Source organism: Stenella coeruleoalba (assembly GCF_951394435.1).
Source record: "Stenella coeruleoalba genome assembly, chromosome: 11".
Lineage (NCBI taxonomy): Eukaryota > Metazoa > Chordata > Mammalia > Artiodactyla > Delphinidae > Stenella > Stenella coeruleoalba.
Genome location: NC_137157.1, coordinates 75,624,072 through 75,640,409, shown reverse-complemented (window position 1 = coordinate 75,640,409; position 16,338 = coordinate 75,624,072). Strand labels below are relative to the sequence as shown.

General features: G+C 37.1%; 1 protein-coding gene across 2 annotated transcripts in view; it reads left to right on the top strand.

Annotated features, from left to right (window-relative positions):
- Positions 1-16,338, top strand: part of BICD1 (BICD cargo adaptor 1) — a 209,572-nt gene that overhangs the window by 151,441 nt on the left and 41,793 nt on the right. The window contains exons 5-7 of one of the 2 annotated variants that reach the window (XM_079938585.1): positions 8,173-9,264; positions 13,288-13,439; positions 16,015-16,332. In XM_079938585.1, coding sequence (XP_079794711.1) covers positions 8,173-9,264; positions 13,288-13,439; positions 16,015-16,332 — 1,562 coding nt within the window. The remainder of the gene's footprint in view (positions 1-8,172; positions 9,265-13,287; positions 13,440-16,014; positions 16,333-16,338) is intronic. The other variant, XM_079938586.1, reaches the window with a different exon arrangement.

Sequence of the window (16,338 nt, the reverse complement as noted above, 5' to 3'; positions counted from 1 at the left end):
GGAAGTCCACCCTTTAACTTTTAACTTTACCTGCCCAGTGCTTTTGGCTGCTGAAAGAGAATTAATGAGAATTCATTTTCTCAGTGTTCAATTTGAATCAAGGTAAGAGGGTATGGCCACTGGAAGAAAATTAATTTCATATAGATTTATCTGACTGCAAAGTGCAGTTTTGTGTAGGTAATACTTTTCCATGTCTTTTTGCTCACACATTTCTTGTGAAAAAAAATTTTTGTGACATATATTTACAAGAACATATGCCCTCAAATTGAATAGAATTAATGTAAAATTTTTCTTAAACTATCATGTTGGTTTCTTTAGGATAAAAATTTAGTGGGTTGAAGCTTTTGTTTTTTCTTTTTATTTTGGTGGCAGTGTAGAGTATATGAGGAAGAGGGGGTTTTATGTGTAAACAGCTCAGTAGTTTTCAATCACGTCAACTATTGGTTGAAAGCTCAGAGCTGTTCTCAGTTTTAATCCTAAATGTAATCTGAGCTGGGGAATACAAAAGTCCAAAAGAGAGGAGTAGTTTAATCAAAAGAATGGTGGAGAACAAGTTCTCAGCAAGAGAGTGGTTCTCAATGGGAGCCACCTTGCAGCATTTGGGGTGGGATAGTTCCTCATTGTCTGAGTCTGTTTGATGAGTTACAGGAGGTTTAGCATCTCTGGTCCCACACATTTCAAATGTCCCAAGGGTCAACCTCTAGTCGAGAATCATTCTTAGAGGGACAGCACTTTACTCTCCCATAAAATGGGGATACATTTTACCTTCTTCAAACTGTCATGAAGGATTTTGAGTTAATGTACATAGAGTGCTTAGAACAGGGCCAAGCACATGATAAATGCTCAATAATTATGAACTATTATCATTATTTCAACTCCACAATGCCTTTAATTTGTTAAGCACTCCACTTATTTAGCTACTATTAATGTAATTAACTGTTATTGTTGGATGATTAGCTCAAGGATCATCATCTCAGATGGGTGTAATGTGGTTGCTGGTAAGTCTCAGGGTGTGAGACAGTCTGAAAAGGGATATTCATTCAGCAAAAAGTTAGAGTGAGAAAAACTTGGCTGGATAAACCGTCCCTCAATATATGAGAAAACTGTGTACCTTTGAATCTTCCATTAGAACTTAATTAATGCTGACAGTTTATAAAGATGTAGAGAGACACAGGAAGGGCCTTATGTCCCAAAGTTTGCTCTTAATTTAGCTGTAAAAAACAAGCTCCACACAGGAAGGGCTTTGCAGTGTGCAGTCTCACACTTGGAACACTAACTACTAATTTTGTTGTAGGCCAAGTAACCACCTCTTTTCTTTTAACCAGCATTTTTGTAATATATCTCATTCAAATTGTTGAACACAAGTATAGCAGAATGTACCTTCTCATGCATAATTTCTTTATAATCTGAGTTTTTCCTTAGCTATGTGTCCCCTTGTGTTTAATTCATATAAATAAATTATAAAAACATTACAGGAGGGCTTCCATAGTGGCGCAGTGGTTCAGAATCCGCCTGCCAACGCGGGGGACACGGGTTCGAGCCCTGGTCCGGGAAGATCCCACACGCCGCAGAGCAACTAAGCCCGTGCACCACAAGTACTCAGCCTGCGCTCTAGAGCCCACATGCCACAACTACTGAAGCCCGCGTGCCTAGAGCCTGTGCTCCGCAACAAGAGAAGCCACCACAATGAGAAGCCCGTGCACCACAACAAAAAGTAGCCCCCACTCGCCGCAACTAGAGAAGGCCTGCGCACAGCCACGAAGACCCAATGCAGCCAAAAATAAATAATTTTTTTTTAAATTACAGGATACATTGCATAGAAGTTATTGCAGTTGGTGTTGATGTGAATGAGCCTTGAAAATAATATGGCAGTTCTAATAAACAACACTTACACACACCTTGCAGCACATACCATGGCAGTACCATTGTTTTGGACCTTCTGAGGGAGCAATAAAATGCACTTTCACTATGACTATCTGGAACACTTGGGGCCAGATGTATTTTGAAATTAAATATTCAGAATATAGAAAGTTTAGGCAGGGAGAAAATTTCCCCTCTTCCCTTCTAGGTTCTTTGGCTGGCCTAATAATTAAATTGAAGACAGATTAACAAGAGAAAAACAAATTTAATTTCATATGTAGAAGGGCAGAGGCAGGAATGTAACACCCTATACCAGGGAATATGCAGCTTTTAAGATTTTCTTTCATAGGATTAAAGAAACCCTTTGAGGGACTTCCCTTGTGGTCCAGTGGTTAGAAATCTGCCTTCTAATGCAGGGGACGCAGGTTTGATCCCTGGTTGGGGACTAAGATCCCACATGCCGTGGGGAACTAAGCCTGCAGGCCACAACTAGAGAGACTGTGTGCCGCAACTACTGAGCCCGTGAACTCTTGAGTCTCCCCACCTCAACTAGTGAGAAGCCCGTGGGCTGTGATGAAGAGCCTGTGTGCCTCAACTAGGACCCAATGCAGCCAAATAAATAAATATATATTTTTATGCTTTAAATATACTTTTATTTGTTTTTTTAATCAGTCCAAAATAAATATTTTAAAAAATAAAATAAAGAAACACTTTGAAAACAACATACCTGAGTCAAAGCCTATCAGCCTCTTCTTATCTTGCAAGATTCCATCTATGCATGTAAATTATGTTTTCCCCACTAATGATATTTACTTAACCTGGTTCCAAAAAGAAAAAAACTATGTTTATGCCTTGGGTATCAGGAATGTTGGGTTAATTGCTTCACTTCTCTGAGGTGCATTTATAAAAGGGAAGGTAAAAGGTGATAAATTAGCCCCATCACTAGTCTCTATGATGCCTTTGTTGGAATTAGGGGGAAAAAAAAGTCCCCTTCCTCAAGATATCATACTGCCATCTGCTGGAAAATGGTAATAATATTGATAAATATAAAAACCTACACTGACTACAATTTAAATAGTGCCTCCTAGAATTGGATCACCCTCAAAATCCAGTTATTTCAAATAGGCTATAATAATAATTCTCAGTGACAAGTACTTTAGTTCATTTTATTAGAATGAAAATAAGTAGATCCTGCCTGGGAACACTAAATAAATTACATAATTATTTAAAGGAGTCTCTATGCTTGTGCTAAAATTTCTACCTTTGACAAATAGCCTCTGTTTAACCTCATATCACAGAGTCAGACTAAGCAGGAGAAAACTCTTTGCATTGTTTTCTTCAGTATCATACTGGTGATATAATTTCACATGTAATGTGAGAAAATAGTAATATTTCTGTAAAACTGAAATTTTTAAGTTTTGTTGTATCCTCGTGGATGTGGAAGAAATAAAGATCCATATTGTGTTTATAGATATACTATATTTAAAGGCAATTAAAATTTTTCCTATAATGATGGTAAGTGGTCAATTTGCTGCATGTCCCATAAGAGTTAAAAGTAATTTATATATATTTGCTTAATTGGTGGATGCTTATAACCCAGGTAGATAGTGTTATCCCCATTTTACAGATAGGGAAACTGAGGCACAAATATGTTATATAATTTGCTCAAAGCCAAAAGCCTAGGAAGTGGATTGCTACACAGAGAAAGAGAGAGAGTCAAACAAATGAAATATTATCTGTGCTTAACAGAGACTCACAAAATATGAGATGAAATTAGTAAGACAAGATTGGTCAGTTCCTAGTTTTTAAAAATGTGACAAATACAATTTCTTAGGACAAAGTTGACAACTTAAGTTGTCAAACTATTGTAAACTTTACAGTTAAAGATTACCTTTAAAAGCTTTAGGCAGGGCTTCCCTGGTGGCGCAGTGGTTGAGAATCTGTCTGCTAATGCAGGGGACACGGGTTCGAGCCCCGGTCTGGGAAGATCCCATATGCCGCGGAGCAACTAGGCCCGTGAGCCACAACTAGGCCCGTGAGCCTGTGCGTCTGGAGCCTGTGCTCTGCAACAAGAGAGGCCGCCACAGTGAGAGGCCCGCGCACTGCAATGAAGAGTCGCCCCCGCTTGCCACAGCTAGAGAAAGCCCTCTCACAGAAACGAAGACCCAACACAGCAAAAATAAATAAATTAATTAATAAACTCCTACCCCCAACATGTAAAATAAAATAAAATAAAAATTAAAAAATAAATAAAAAATAAAAAAAAAGCTTTAGGCAAACACATTTCTCAGAAGCCTTACTTTTTTTTTAAACCATCTGTCAGTAGCCATAATAAGAGCATCCATAATCACACAACAAGGGATGAGTCCATGTAGTTATTTTTTAAGAACAGCTTTATAGCAATTATTCACATACAATCCACCCAGTTGAAGGGTATAATTTGGTGTTTTTTAGTATAGTCACACAGTTGTGCAATCACCACCACAGTCAATTCATTACACCATAAAGAAACTATGTACCCATTAGCAGCCACTCCAACCGTAGGCAACCACTAATCTACTTTATGTCTCAGTAGATTTGTCTATTCTGGACATTTCATTTAAGTGGAATCACACAATGTGTGGTCTTTTGTGTCTGGCTTTTATCACTTAGCATAATATGTTCAATTCGTGTTGTAACATATAGTAGTATTTCATTTCTTTTTATTGCCAAATAATACTCTATTATATAGATATACCACATTTTATTTATTCATTTATCAGTGATGGACATTTGAGTTGTTTCCACTTTTCAGCTATTATGAATAATGCTGTTATGAACATTCATGTACAGGTTTTTATGTGCACTTATATCTTAATTCCCTTGAGCATATACTTAAGAGTGGAGTTGCTGGGTCGTAGGGTAGCTCTATGTTTCACCTTCTGAGGAACTGCCAGACTGTTTTCAAAGCAGCTGAACCATTTCACATCTCCACCAGCGGTGTATGAGGATTCTGATTTCTCCACAGCCTCACAGACATTTATTTGCCACTTGACCATAGCCTAATTGCCCTGACTAGAACTTCTAGTACAATGCTGAATAAAAGTGGCAGGAGTAAACATTTTTGTCCTGTTCCTGGTCCTAAGAGGAAAGCATTCACCATTAAGTATGTCATCTGTGGGTGTTTTGTAGATGACCCAGCAGGTTTAGGAAGTTCTCTTCTATTTCTAGATTGTTGTCTGTTTTCATCATGAAAGGGTATTGAATTTTGTCAAATGCTTTTTCTGCATACATTGAGATGACCGTGTGGTTTTGTCCTGTGTTCTGTTAATACAGTATATTTATTGATTTTTGCATGTTGTCAACATTGCATTCCTAGGATAAACCCCACTTGGTCAGGTTGTCTAACACGTTTTTATATGTTGCTGGATTCAGTTTGCTAGTATTTTGTTCAAGATTTTTGTGTCTATATTCATAAGAGATACTGGTCTATAGTTATCTTTGCCTGGTTTTGGTATCAGAGTAATACTGGCCTCATAGAATGACTTGAAAAGCCTCCCTCCCCTTCTTTTTTTTTTTTTTTTCTCTGAGTCTTTGTCCAGCTGACTGACTTTTGCATATACGTGTGTGTGTGTGTGTGTGTGTGTGTGTAAGAGAGAGACAGACAGAGAGAAGAGATTCCTTCTCACCATGCTCTCCAAAATATATTACCTTCTTTTCCAACTGCTGGATTCCCTCACCTTGTGTTTCTTGGTTGTAGGCTGATCTTTTTTCACAGCTCTCATTCATCAGGGCACAGATTTGCCAGTGTTACTTCACTTCAAGCAGAGAAGAATGTTATTTATTTCTGAGTTCTATTTTACATACTCATACTATGTATAACGTTACAAAAATCACACCAGTCATTCAGGTGTCAAATTGAAAGTCAGATGACCAGGATAAAGACTTTATGGAAATTAATCACTCATAAAACAGCTTTTATTTCTTTTCCTATAAAAGTCCTAATATAAACATGCAAATTCTGCTGTCTTTTCTTTTGTTCCTTCACAAAAGAAGAATCTATCAGTACTCAATACATATAAATGTGTTTATTTAAAAGGTAAACACTCAGCAAAATTGAAAATAATTTCTATGGTGGTCCAGTGGGTAAGACCCCACACTCCCAATGCAGGGGGCCCAGGTTCAATCCCTGGTTGGAGAACTGGATCCCACATGCATGCCGCAACTAGGAGTTCGCATGCCACAACTAAGAATTCCACGTGCTGCAACTAAAGATCCCGTGTGCCGCAACTAAGACGCGGCGCAGTCAAAATAAATAAATAAATAAATGTTAAAATCATCCCCCTCCCTCCAACCGTCATTCCAACTGCCTTTAAAAATAATAATAATAATAATAATTTCTATGGGATGGGATTTCGTTGGTGACCCAGTGTTTAGGACTCCGTGCTTCCACTTCGGGGGCACAGGTTCGAAACCTGGCCAGGGAACTAAGATCCCACACACATGCCACAACTAAGAGCCTGCATGCTGCGTGGCCAAAAAAAAATAATAATAATTTCTATGGCGCATAATTATAACAATAATAATAATATATTGTGTACTTACACCAGACTACAGAGTTTACAAATTATGCATTCAAGTTTTCTGGCAAAACAACCAACCCTACTATGCAAAGTAAAATCTTCAGTTTCAGATAGAAGACAGAGATTGTAAGAAGAGAAATAAGGCAACTATTCTTAGTCACTGTAGAAGATTATATATTATTTATATATAATTATAGATTACAGTTAACTCAGCAAGTCTCTCTTGAATAAGTTCTTCACAAATGGAGATTAAAATATACACTTAGAATGAATAGTAATTTTAATCTTTAAAGTGCTTTGCATTTAATAATTCAAAGTACCATGTATCTTAAATAGTTTAAGCCCTGCTGTCTGAAATCCAAATACAATTTAAGGTACTTCGAGCCTCAATAGCTGAGGGAAAATGTAATGGCAGAGTTATACAAAATTATTCACAATTTAGTTATCTTTTTTTGGAGGGGGTGGGCAGACCAACCTCAATTGTCCAGAAAAAATATACACACACACACACACCTGTATGTATGTATGTGTGTATTTACATACACACACATACATGTGTATGTGTGTATAAAATTTGGACATCATTCCCTATTCAAATGATTCCACCAGAAATGTATTGAGTGTGGAAATTAGTACTATATGTGGAACATATACATATGAAGGAGACAGTGTTCTATTTAATGTTTTCTGGAGGTGCTATCATGAAGAAATTGGTAGACATACTTTGGGGCTTAGAAAATGTTTATGTTAAATGGGAATTGGCAAAGTCCAGGTTGGAAGCTCTCCTAAAGGCATTATCTCATTTATCATAACACTTTTGCCTCTAAAACAAACCTGAGACACGTTCAGTACATTTTGTTCTCATCCAGTTTTTAGTTTTATCCAAAAGTTTTTCCTATTGAAGAGCTTTTTGAAATCAGCTATGCGTATTGTATTCATGTATACTAATCAAATGATATTTAGATTTTTCAGACCAAATTTACTTAATTTTTAAGAGAAAAAGAAAAAAACCAGTCCATTTCATTGAGATTGTATACAATACCAATAGTAGAATATTTAGGAGATTTTCCATCTCTTTTATCAAAAATTCAAATGTCTTGGCTTTTCATCAAATACTGTGTTGCATAATTACCTGGATTTTCACTTAAAATTATTGCCCAATAGTCTGGATAAGTCAATTCATCTTCAGCTATAAGCAAGTACAATCTGTTATACGTAATGAAACCCAGCTAAGAGGATTTGTATTCAAATATATCCTGACTCTGAGATGAAAGAGTTGCTTTTGCACATACAAATACAAATTTGTAAAGCAGATGTGTTTGCCATGTAGAAGCATTTTGGTCATGGGAATTGGACCACAGTTACCCAAATGTTAACAACAGCTAACATTATAATACCTTGAGCATTAAATTCACTGTCCTACTAAATCATCCAAATGTCCCTATGAGACAGGCATTGTTATGCTCCTTTTATAGATTATTAAACTGAAGCTTGCCCAGATTTGACTTGTGTATAATGCATGAGAATTTGGGTGGGTAAATATGCAGAGCATAATTCTTTTGGAATGATGTACTTTTTGATTGAGTTACCAGAACTGCTGAAATAAGAAAACACTCCAATTCAACTTGTAGTAATGGAAACATGGGCTCTTCTGCATTTTTAAAACATATACATGTCCAAATGTGAATGGGTCAAGCTCATCACTGACATTGCTTTGAAGTCATTCAGAGACTTTCTTTTGCCCTTGCAGGTAGAACGGGAAAAGGCCATTCTTCTGGCCAATCTCCAGGAGTCACAGACGCAGCTGGAACACACCAAGGGGGCACTGACGGAGCAGCACGAACGGGTGCACCGGCTCACGGAGCACGTTAATGCCATGAGGGGCCTGCAGAGCAGCAAGGAGCTCAAGCAGCTGGACGGGGAAAAGGGCCAGGACTCGGGAGAGGAGACCCATGACTATGAGGTGGACATCAATGGCTTAGAGATACTTGAATGCAAATACAGGGTGGCAGTAACTGAGGTGATCGATTTGAAAGCTGAAATTAAGGCCTTAAAGGAGAAATATAATAAATCTGTAGAAAACTATACTGAAGAGAAGACGAAGTATGAGGGTAAGATCCAGATGTATGATGAGCAGATTACAGGCCTTGAGAAGACCACCAAGGAGAGTGGAGAGAAGATGGCCCATATGGAGAAGGAGTTGCAAAAGATGACCAGCATAGCCAATGAAAATCACAATACCCTTAATACAGCCCAGGATGAGTTGGTGACATTTAGTGAGGAGCTAGCTCAGCTTTACCATCATGTATGTCTGTGTAATAATGAAACCCCTAACAGGGTCATGCTGGACTACTATAGGCAAAGTAGAGTCACCCGTAGTGGCAGCCTGAAAGGGCCTGATGATCCCAGGGGACTTTTGTCTCCACGGTTAGCCAGGCGGGGTGTGTCATCCCCTGTAGAAACAAGGACCTCACCTGAACCAGTTTCAAAAGAAAACACAGAGGCCAGCAAAGAACCAAGTCCAACCAAGACTCCCACCATCTCTCCTGTTATTACTGCCCCACCATCATCTCCAGTATTAGACACAAGTGACATCCGCAAAGAACCAATGAATATCTACAACCTTAATGCCATAATCCGGGACCAAATCAAACATCTGCAGAAAGCTGTGGACCGGTCCTTGCAACTGTCTCGTCAAAGAGCTGCGGCACGGGAGCTGGCCCCCATGATTGATAAAGACAAAGAAGCCCTAATGGAAGAGATCCTCAAGCTTAAGTCCCTACTGAGCACCAAACGGGAGCAGATCGCCACACTGAGGGCAGTGCTGAAAGCCAACAAACAGGTGATCTCATTCTACTAATGAGCCATGCTAGCCAACACTTTAGTTTATTCCTAAATGTTTTTGAGTGTCCACCACCATCAGGATGAGAGTTCAGATTCCTGGTCATTAGAGGAATAAAATAAACTGGCCAGAGCCGGATCAGAATGTAATAATCTCTTTGAAGTGCGTGAATGGATGAAACAGGAGAGTAGCTATGCCCCACTAAGTAGAGGTAGAGGTGAGGAAATTAAAGCAGGAACAGAGAAGATCCAGTTGCAGATGTAGAAAGGCAGTCCAGGCGGTACTTACCTGGAGCCCAGCAATCACTGAGTGTAGAAATAGGAGATGGGGGGATGCAGAATAGTCTGGCATGGAAGCTTACACCAGGCAGAGACAGCAAGAAAGGCACCCTGGCAGGCAGCTGGAGCAAACAGAGGGGAGCTCTCTGGAGAGAGAGGTAGAGATAGAGATAAAATAGAATGTGCACTAACTCTGCCACTAACCACATATCTGAAATTTAGGTCCACTTGGGATGTTAATTCACCTCAGTCAGAGCTTAAGCAGTAGAGAATTTTTCCTAACCATAGATCTTGTCCTTCTGGCATAAGTAGGAATGCTACCACATGATCCTACCTAACTCCTAGATCTCCTTGATGTCTGAATTTGGTTTCCACCCTCAAGCTTTTTCTGGATGACAGTGCTATGACATATAGGTGGGAAAATATTTTTAACCTCTGTTATTTTCTCTGGAAAGTGAGACTTGAAAGATACCTTTGAGAAGGGTGCTGAATAAAGGGTATTGATAAAAAGAAGCAACAAAACATCAAATACCTTCCTGCAAATGTGAGCAATGCTAGTGTTGGAGAGTGAAAGTTAATTTCAGATTCAGACTTCCTTTCCCTTTTGCCTTTAACTGGGGGAAACCATACCATTATCATGCCATCTACATTGCAGCTTTCTTCCATCTTTATCTTCAGTTCCCATAAACCTGTTGATAGAATTTGGAGGTCTATACCACAAGCAGTAATAATGTTTGCACTATATAAACATGTTTTTTACAAATCTAAAGGCAAAATAGGACCTTATTTTTGTGCTATCACTTCAGGGAAATTAGAAAAGATTAGGATGAATGAAGAATTTGTGAGAGATGTGACTCCAGTTTGAGGTCAGAATAAAGAATTCGTTACCATATCCTTCCAAAGACCCAATGATTTAGTGGTCATGAATAACTAATACCGTATTAGATAAGGCTTAGAAGACCTTCATCAAGGACATAATATCCTGGGCATTCTTGGTCAAGCCATTCAAATAACTTCTTTGACTTCTTCCTGAAGTTTGAATATTACTGACCTGGAAACCTAGATCTATAGAAGTGTCAAGATGCTTAATTGACATAGAAGTACAGATAAGCATGGTTGATCAGCCAAGAGAGACTAATTTGTCAATAAGCATTCATTGATTCCATATTTCATGGCAGGTAGTAAGTAGGGATGCAAAAACAAATGACTAGTAATCTAGTAGAATTTCAATACATGCCTGTAACTATTTACAAGATAGTACCTATCATCGAGCATTTTAGAGTGATATAAACAGTGCCATAGGAATTCAGAGCAGTTCAAAGCATTCCTGGCTGAATTTTTATTTTCATAGTAGTTTGTGGTACCATTTGCATTACATTAGTGTCACAGCCCATGTGGTCTCAGTAAATTAAAGGTAAACACATTTCTAGCCATGTCTTTAGTTTACATTTTAATGACGTTAGGGCTATTGCTGTGATGCTGTGTGCCATAAATAGCTCAGGTCTCTACAGATGACATCCGCTATATTTAGACATTGTGGAATACTTATTATTAAGGCTAAGCTAAGAATTCTGTCATAGAGGAAAAAAAGAGAATCTTCCTGTTTTTATTAAAACAGGCATTCTGCATTCTCTATGACTTCTAATATACCTTAAGGTTTTCTGTAAGCACAGTGTCTTCTGATGAGATAAGTAAATGTTTACAAAGGACCATCTGTATACTAAACTGTGATGGATGCTAAAGATTCAAAGAAGGCCAATACATGGTCCCTGCCTTCCAGAAAAAGACTCACAGACTTCTGGGGATGTCAGAATAGAACAGATAATTACAGTTTGATGTTGTACATGCTGTAATCCAATTTGCGGGAACATTGCAAAGGAAGTAACTAATGTATCCTAGATCTAGACCTCTGTGGCTGGAAACAAGATTTTTTATTTAGAAAATCAACTTTGGGAGAATGTGGTGATTGCAGACGTCAGCAAATCTGCTAATGGGTTAGAGATACTTACACTTTCTTAATTCCGAAAAAGCTTTGTGCAGTTTTGTAGACAACAGTCTACAAACATTGCTGAGTCCTTTGGGGGCATTTTTCACAATAAATGAGTTTGTACATCTGTTTCAGATCTTGCTCTCTGTCACTTCCTTCTCTTTTCCCCTTAGATAACTGACCATGTATGTAGCTCCACGTGTTTACAAACTTGTTACATCTACATTTTCACAACTTAAACTTAACTGTCTGTTCTAAATGATCATGTGTCTAAATTTTTAAAAAATCAAACAACTGCCATTTTTCCCCAGGTCGACTTCTGCATTCTGGATAACTTTCTGAATCTATAACATTTCTAAAGTTTCTACTGAGTTGTAGCACTACGGAACATACTAAACTGTTTTATGAGTAACCTCTCATTTTAATCTGAATTTAAATACAATCAAAACTATTAAGTTACATTAAAAATAAAAATTAAAAAAACTATTAAGTTATGACTTTGGAATAAAAACATTAATAAACTACCTTATCCAATAGTGTTTAAATTAAAAAAGAATCCATTTATCTCTATAAATGGATTGGCACTTTGTAGAAGAAAGTTGAAGCTGTCCACTTGAAGCACAAAAAGAAATGTTAAAAAACCACAGTAGTCTTCCTGGGAAATCCCATTACTAATGGATTTTTTTCATTAGTAATGGGCTTTTTTCATTAGTATTGAATATTTTTACACACTCTGAAAACTGTAGTTAACAGTTTGTAAAAATGGTGTGTATCCAGTTTGGCTTCAATATGAATACCATGGGGGTTATGCATCAACTAGGCAGTCCCTAAATATACATGGATTTCATGCATTGATTTAGCCAACATTTTTTGTTTATTTGTTTCTATTTCCTACTGTGTGTCGGGCTAGTTCTCAATTTGAAACATTCTTAATTCCAAGAACTTAAACATGCCCAAATCCCAAATTCAAACAAATACTTTAATTCATTCAATATTTTGGCGCCTACTTTGGCAGCATATACGCTAAAATTGGAACAATACAGAGAAGATTAGCACGGCCCCTGCACAAAGATGACACGCAAATTTGTGAAACATTCTATATTTAAAATATATGTATATATATTTTTTGGAATCTGATTTTACGGAGATTGTGAAGAAGTTGACTATAATTTATTGTTTTGAAGAAGTTGTATACAAAGACTTAGGAAATAATTGATTCTTTGTTAATTCTTTTCCTTAAATATATAATATGGATTTATAGTTTGTTATACTCATGTTATAAATTGCAATGACCTGTGTCTTTTATTCTATATGTTTCAAACCCACCAAGCACAGGTGACAAAAGAATATTTGAGTTCTATTGTATTTCGACTGGAAGCTGTGCTTCTTCACTAATTTCTCCTTGATAAAACCCTTCTTGTATAAAGTTTCATTTTGGCTCCCTTCATATCTGAAAATCCCATACTGTCAACAATCTGCATTAAATATTTACTGAACTACTATCATTCCCTTAGCTCTTGATAGTGACTCTGGTTCACAGCTGGCTTCTAGGGCAATTTATCCACATTATAGATTCATATTTATGTTTTGACATAAAAAAAATTGCCCTATGTCCGAAGTTCATATATATGTTTATATAAAATTCAACCTAGACAATTTCACTTTTTATTTATGAAAGAAATAGACCCAGCATGAAGAATGTGTATGATAGATTTTCCTGATATGAAAATTGTAAGCATTGTGATTTTTCTGCTTTAGACAGCTGAGGTGGCATTAGCTAATCTCAAGAACAAATATGAAAACGAAAAAGCAATGGTGACTGAAACTATGACGAAACTTAGAAATGAACTGAAGGCTTTGAAAGAAGATGCAGCAACTTTCTCATCCCTGAGAGCAATGTTTGCAACAAGGTAATAGTTTTTCTTGCGAGATTAGGTGTGGTACATGGGGAAAAGACTTCAAAATGCCCATGTTCATCTTCGTGCATCGTGAGTGTTACTTAGTCTGCCATCTAAAAGGGCAAGGTGTAAAGAAAATACATGAGATTCCACTCTGACAAGTCTAAGATAAAATCTTTTGTGCTGTTTTCCAGAGCCCTCTACTGGACACACTGGATCAAGCAATTCTTCTACATACAAGTGTTTTTATTTATTAATTTTTAAAAATTTTTAATTTTTTTTTATTTTTTGGCCGTGCTGCACGGCTTGCAGATCTTAGTTCCCCAACCAGGGATAGAACCCGGGCCCCCAGCAGTGGAAGCAGAATCCTAACCACTGGGCTCCCAGGAAATTCCCCATACAAGTGTTTTTAAATTAATATAATAGATATTTTTTCTAGAGCCTTATGTGCCCAAAAGAATTAGACCAAAAAAAAAAAAAAAAAGAAAAAAGAAAAAAAACCACCTCCAATAAGGGGGAAAAAACTCACTTCCTAAAATAGCTAAATATTACATTATCATCACTGACATTTATTTCTGTATACATATAAGTGTTTATCATTAGCAAGTATTTGTGTGAAAAAGATACTTTGTAATGAAGATTAATATTCATCATATGAGCTAATTACTTACTTTAATATAGTGTGAATTAAATTATAATTTCTAAAATGTAATTATATATATCACCAAATTTTTCACACTGCCCAACTAATTATTTAGACAAATATTACTTACTACCTCCCCGCACCAGTTTTGTTATGAAGCACCACTATATTTTATTTTTTAGACTTGAAATGACTGTTAAGAATTATTGATTCAACGTTTTCAAAATCTTGAGGTGTTCAATATAGTGTTGCAGTTTCCTTTTTGCTGTCACAATTCAGTGCCAAAACAAACATAGTTCTATATTTTATATGATGCAAACTTGGTACAAAATTCACAAAGCATAACTATGCTTATGCTTTATTTACAGATTCAGTAAATTACTTACATGTAGCTGATATAAGGTAAAAAAAAAATCCTGGGCCCTGGAATCTGTCCAGCTTCCTTTTAGTGTCAGAAGAGAAAAGGCTCAAGCTCAAACTTTGTTATTGACTCTTGGAAATAGCAGTGAGGTGGCCGAGTGCCTAAGAGACCACAAGGTTACAGGAGAACTGAAAGGAACTGACTTCTGGGTCTGAGCACAGTAGAGTTTGGGGAGTAGAATGTCCACACCTCTGGCCACTATGGCGGTGGAGGGCGGCAGGATGGAGAATGGGTTTGGTGCACAATGCCCCCCTCTTTGTAAAGGAAATCAAAACATTTTTAAAGGGACATTTAAAGTCTCGATCTGGTTTATATAAGAATTATTATCCTCAAATAATGCGTTTTCACAGAAATTTGTTTTTTCAGGTATATTAACTGCCTTACTCCATAGTATTCTTAAAAATATTTTTATCTAACCAATTAAAATAAATGCAGGGTCCTGAAATCCACATTTTATTTTACTAAGCCCTGATTTTTCTTATGATATTCCTACTATGCTTCTTGACATTCAGTGTTAAAGAAAATGGAACCTGGGAGATTAGGATTGACATATATACACTAATATGTATAAAATAGATAACTATTAAGAACCTGCTGTATAAAACATTAAATTAAATTATATTTTTTAAAAAAAGAAAATGGGACCCACCTGGATCTCAAGTTCTTTCACTACAAAGTCTGTTCTTTCTTTAAAATACCAAAAGTCTTGTGTTAATTTCAAAGTTTGTACAATACATTTTGGGTAACTCCAGAAAGTCATTAACTATCTTCTGATTCATGGAGAGCTCTTACTATCTTAGCAGGTAAATAAATGCAGAAAAAACTCTGAATAATTTTGTGAATAATTCTTCCTTCCAAATGTACATATGCTTAGGTGTTACTTTTGGTAGAAAAAAGACCACCGAGCTTATCCTCCTGCTGCAGCACAAGTATCAAACCTGAATAAAGATGTTCCTGACAGCTGGCTATATCTGTTTTGAACCCTATGCAAATCTTGGTTTGCACCTATTGCTTTATCATCTGTTTGGGAAATCATTGAAGATACTCAGGTTTCTAATTCAGGCAAATCTGCCATATTGAAAGCAATAGCAACTACAATCTGTACTCAATTAAAATAAAACCTATAAATATAGATAAAGAGTACATATTTTCTTTACAAATATTATTATTCTTTTGCATGCTACAGGCATAAACTATAAAGCTATTGTAACACATCTACAATGCTGTGAACATTACCTGAGACTTTACTTTTGGTTCTTCTGCAACCACAATAACTCTGTCTCTGGGGTTTAAGATGCCACCTATTAACAATGTCCCCATATATACTTCATTGTATAGATTAACTATCAGTTATTGAACCTGCTGTTTCCAGTTTTCTACTATAATAGATTACTTCCATTGTGATCTAGGAAGACCAGTGTTCCAAATATCTAAATTCCAGTAAAATTCATTACTTTCAACTTAAGTTCCAAACTTAATTTCACCAAGATTTTCTCCTGACCACTTTTCTGTTGTGGTTCCAGATGTGATGAATATGTCACACAGTTGGATGAGATGCAGAGACAGTTAGCAGCTGCAGAGGATGAGAAGAAGACTCTAAACACTTTGTTACAAATGGCTATCCAGCAAAAACTCGCCCTGACCCAGCGGCTGGAGGACTTAGAGTTTGACCATGAGCAGTCCCGTCGCAGCAAAGGCAAACTTGGAAAGAGCAAGATCGGCAGCCCTAAAGTAAGTGGGGAGGCATCAGTCACCGTGCCCACCATAGACACTTACCTCCTGCATAGTCAGGGCCCACAGACACCCAACATTCGGGTCAGCAGTGGCACTCAGAGGAAAAGGTATGC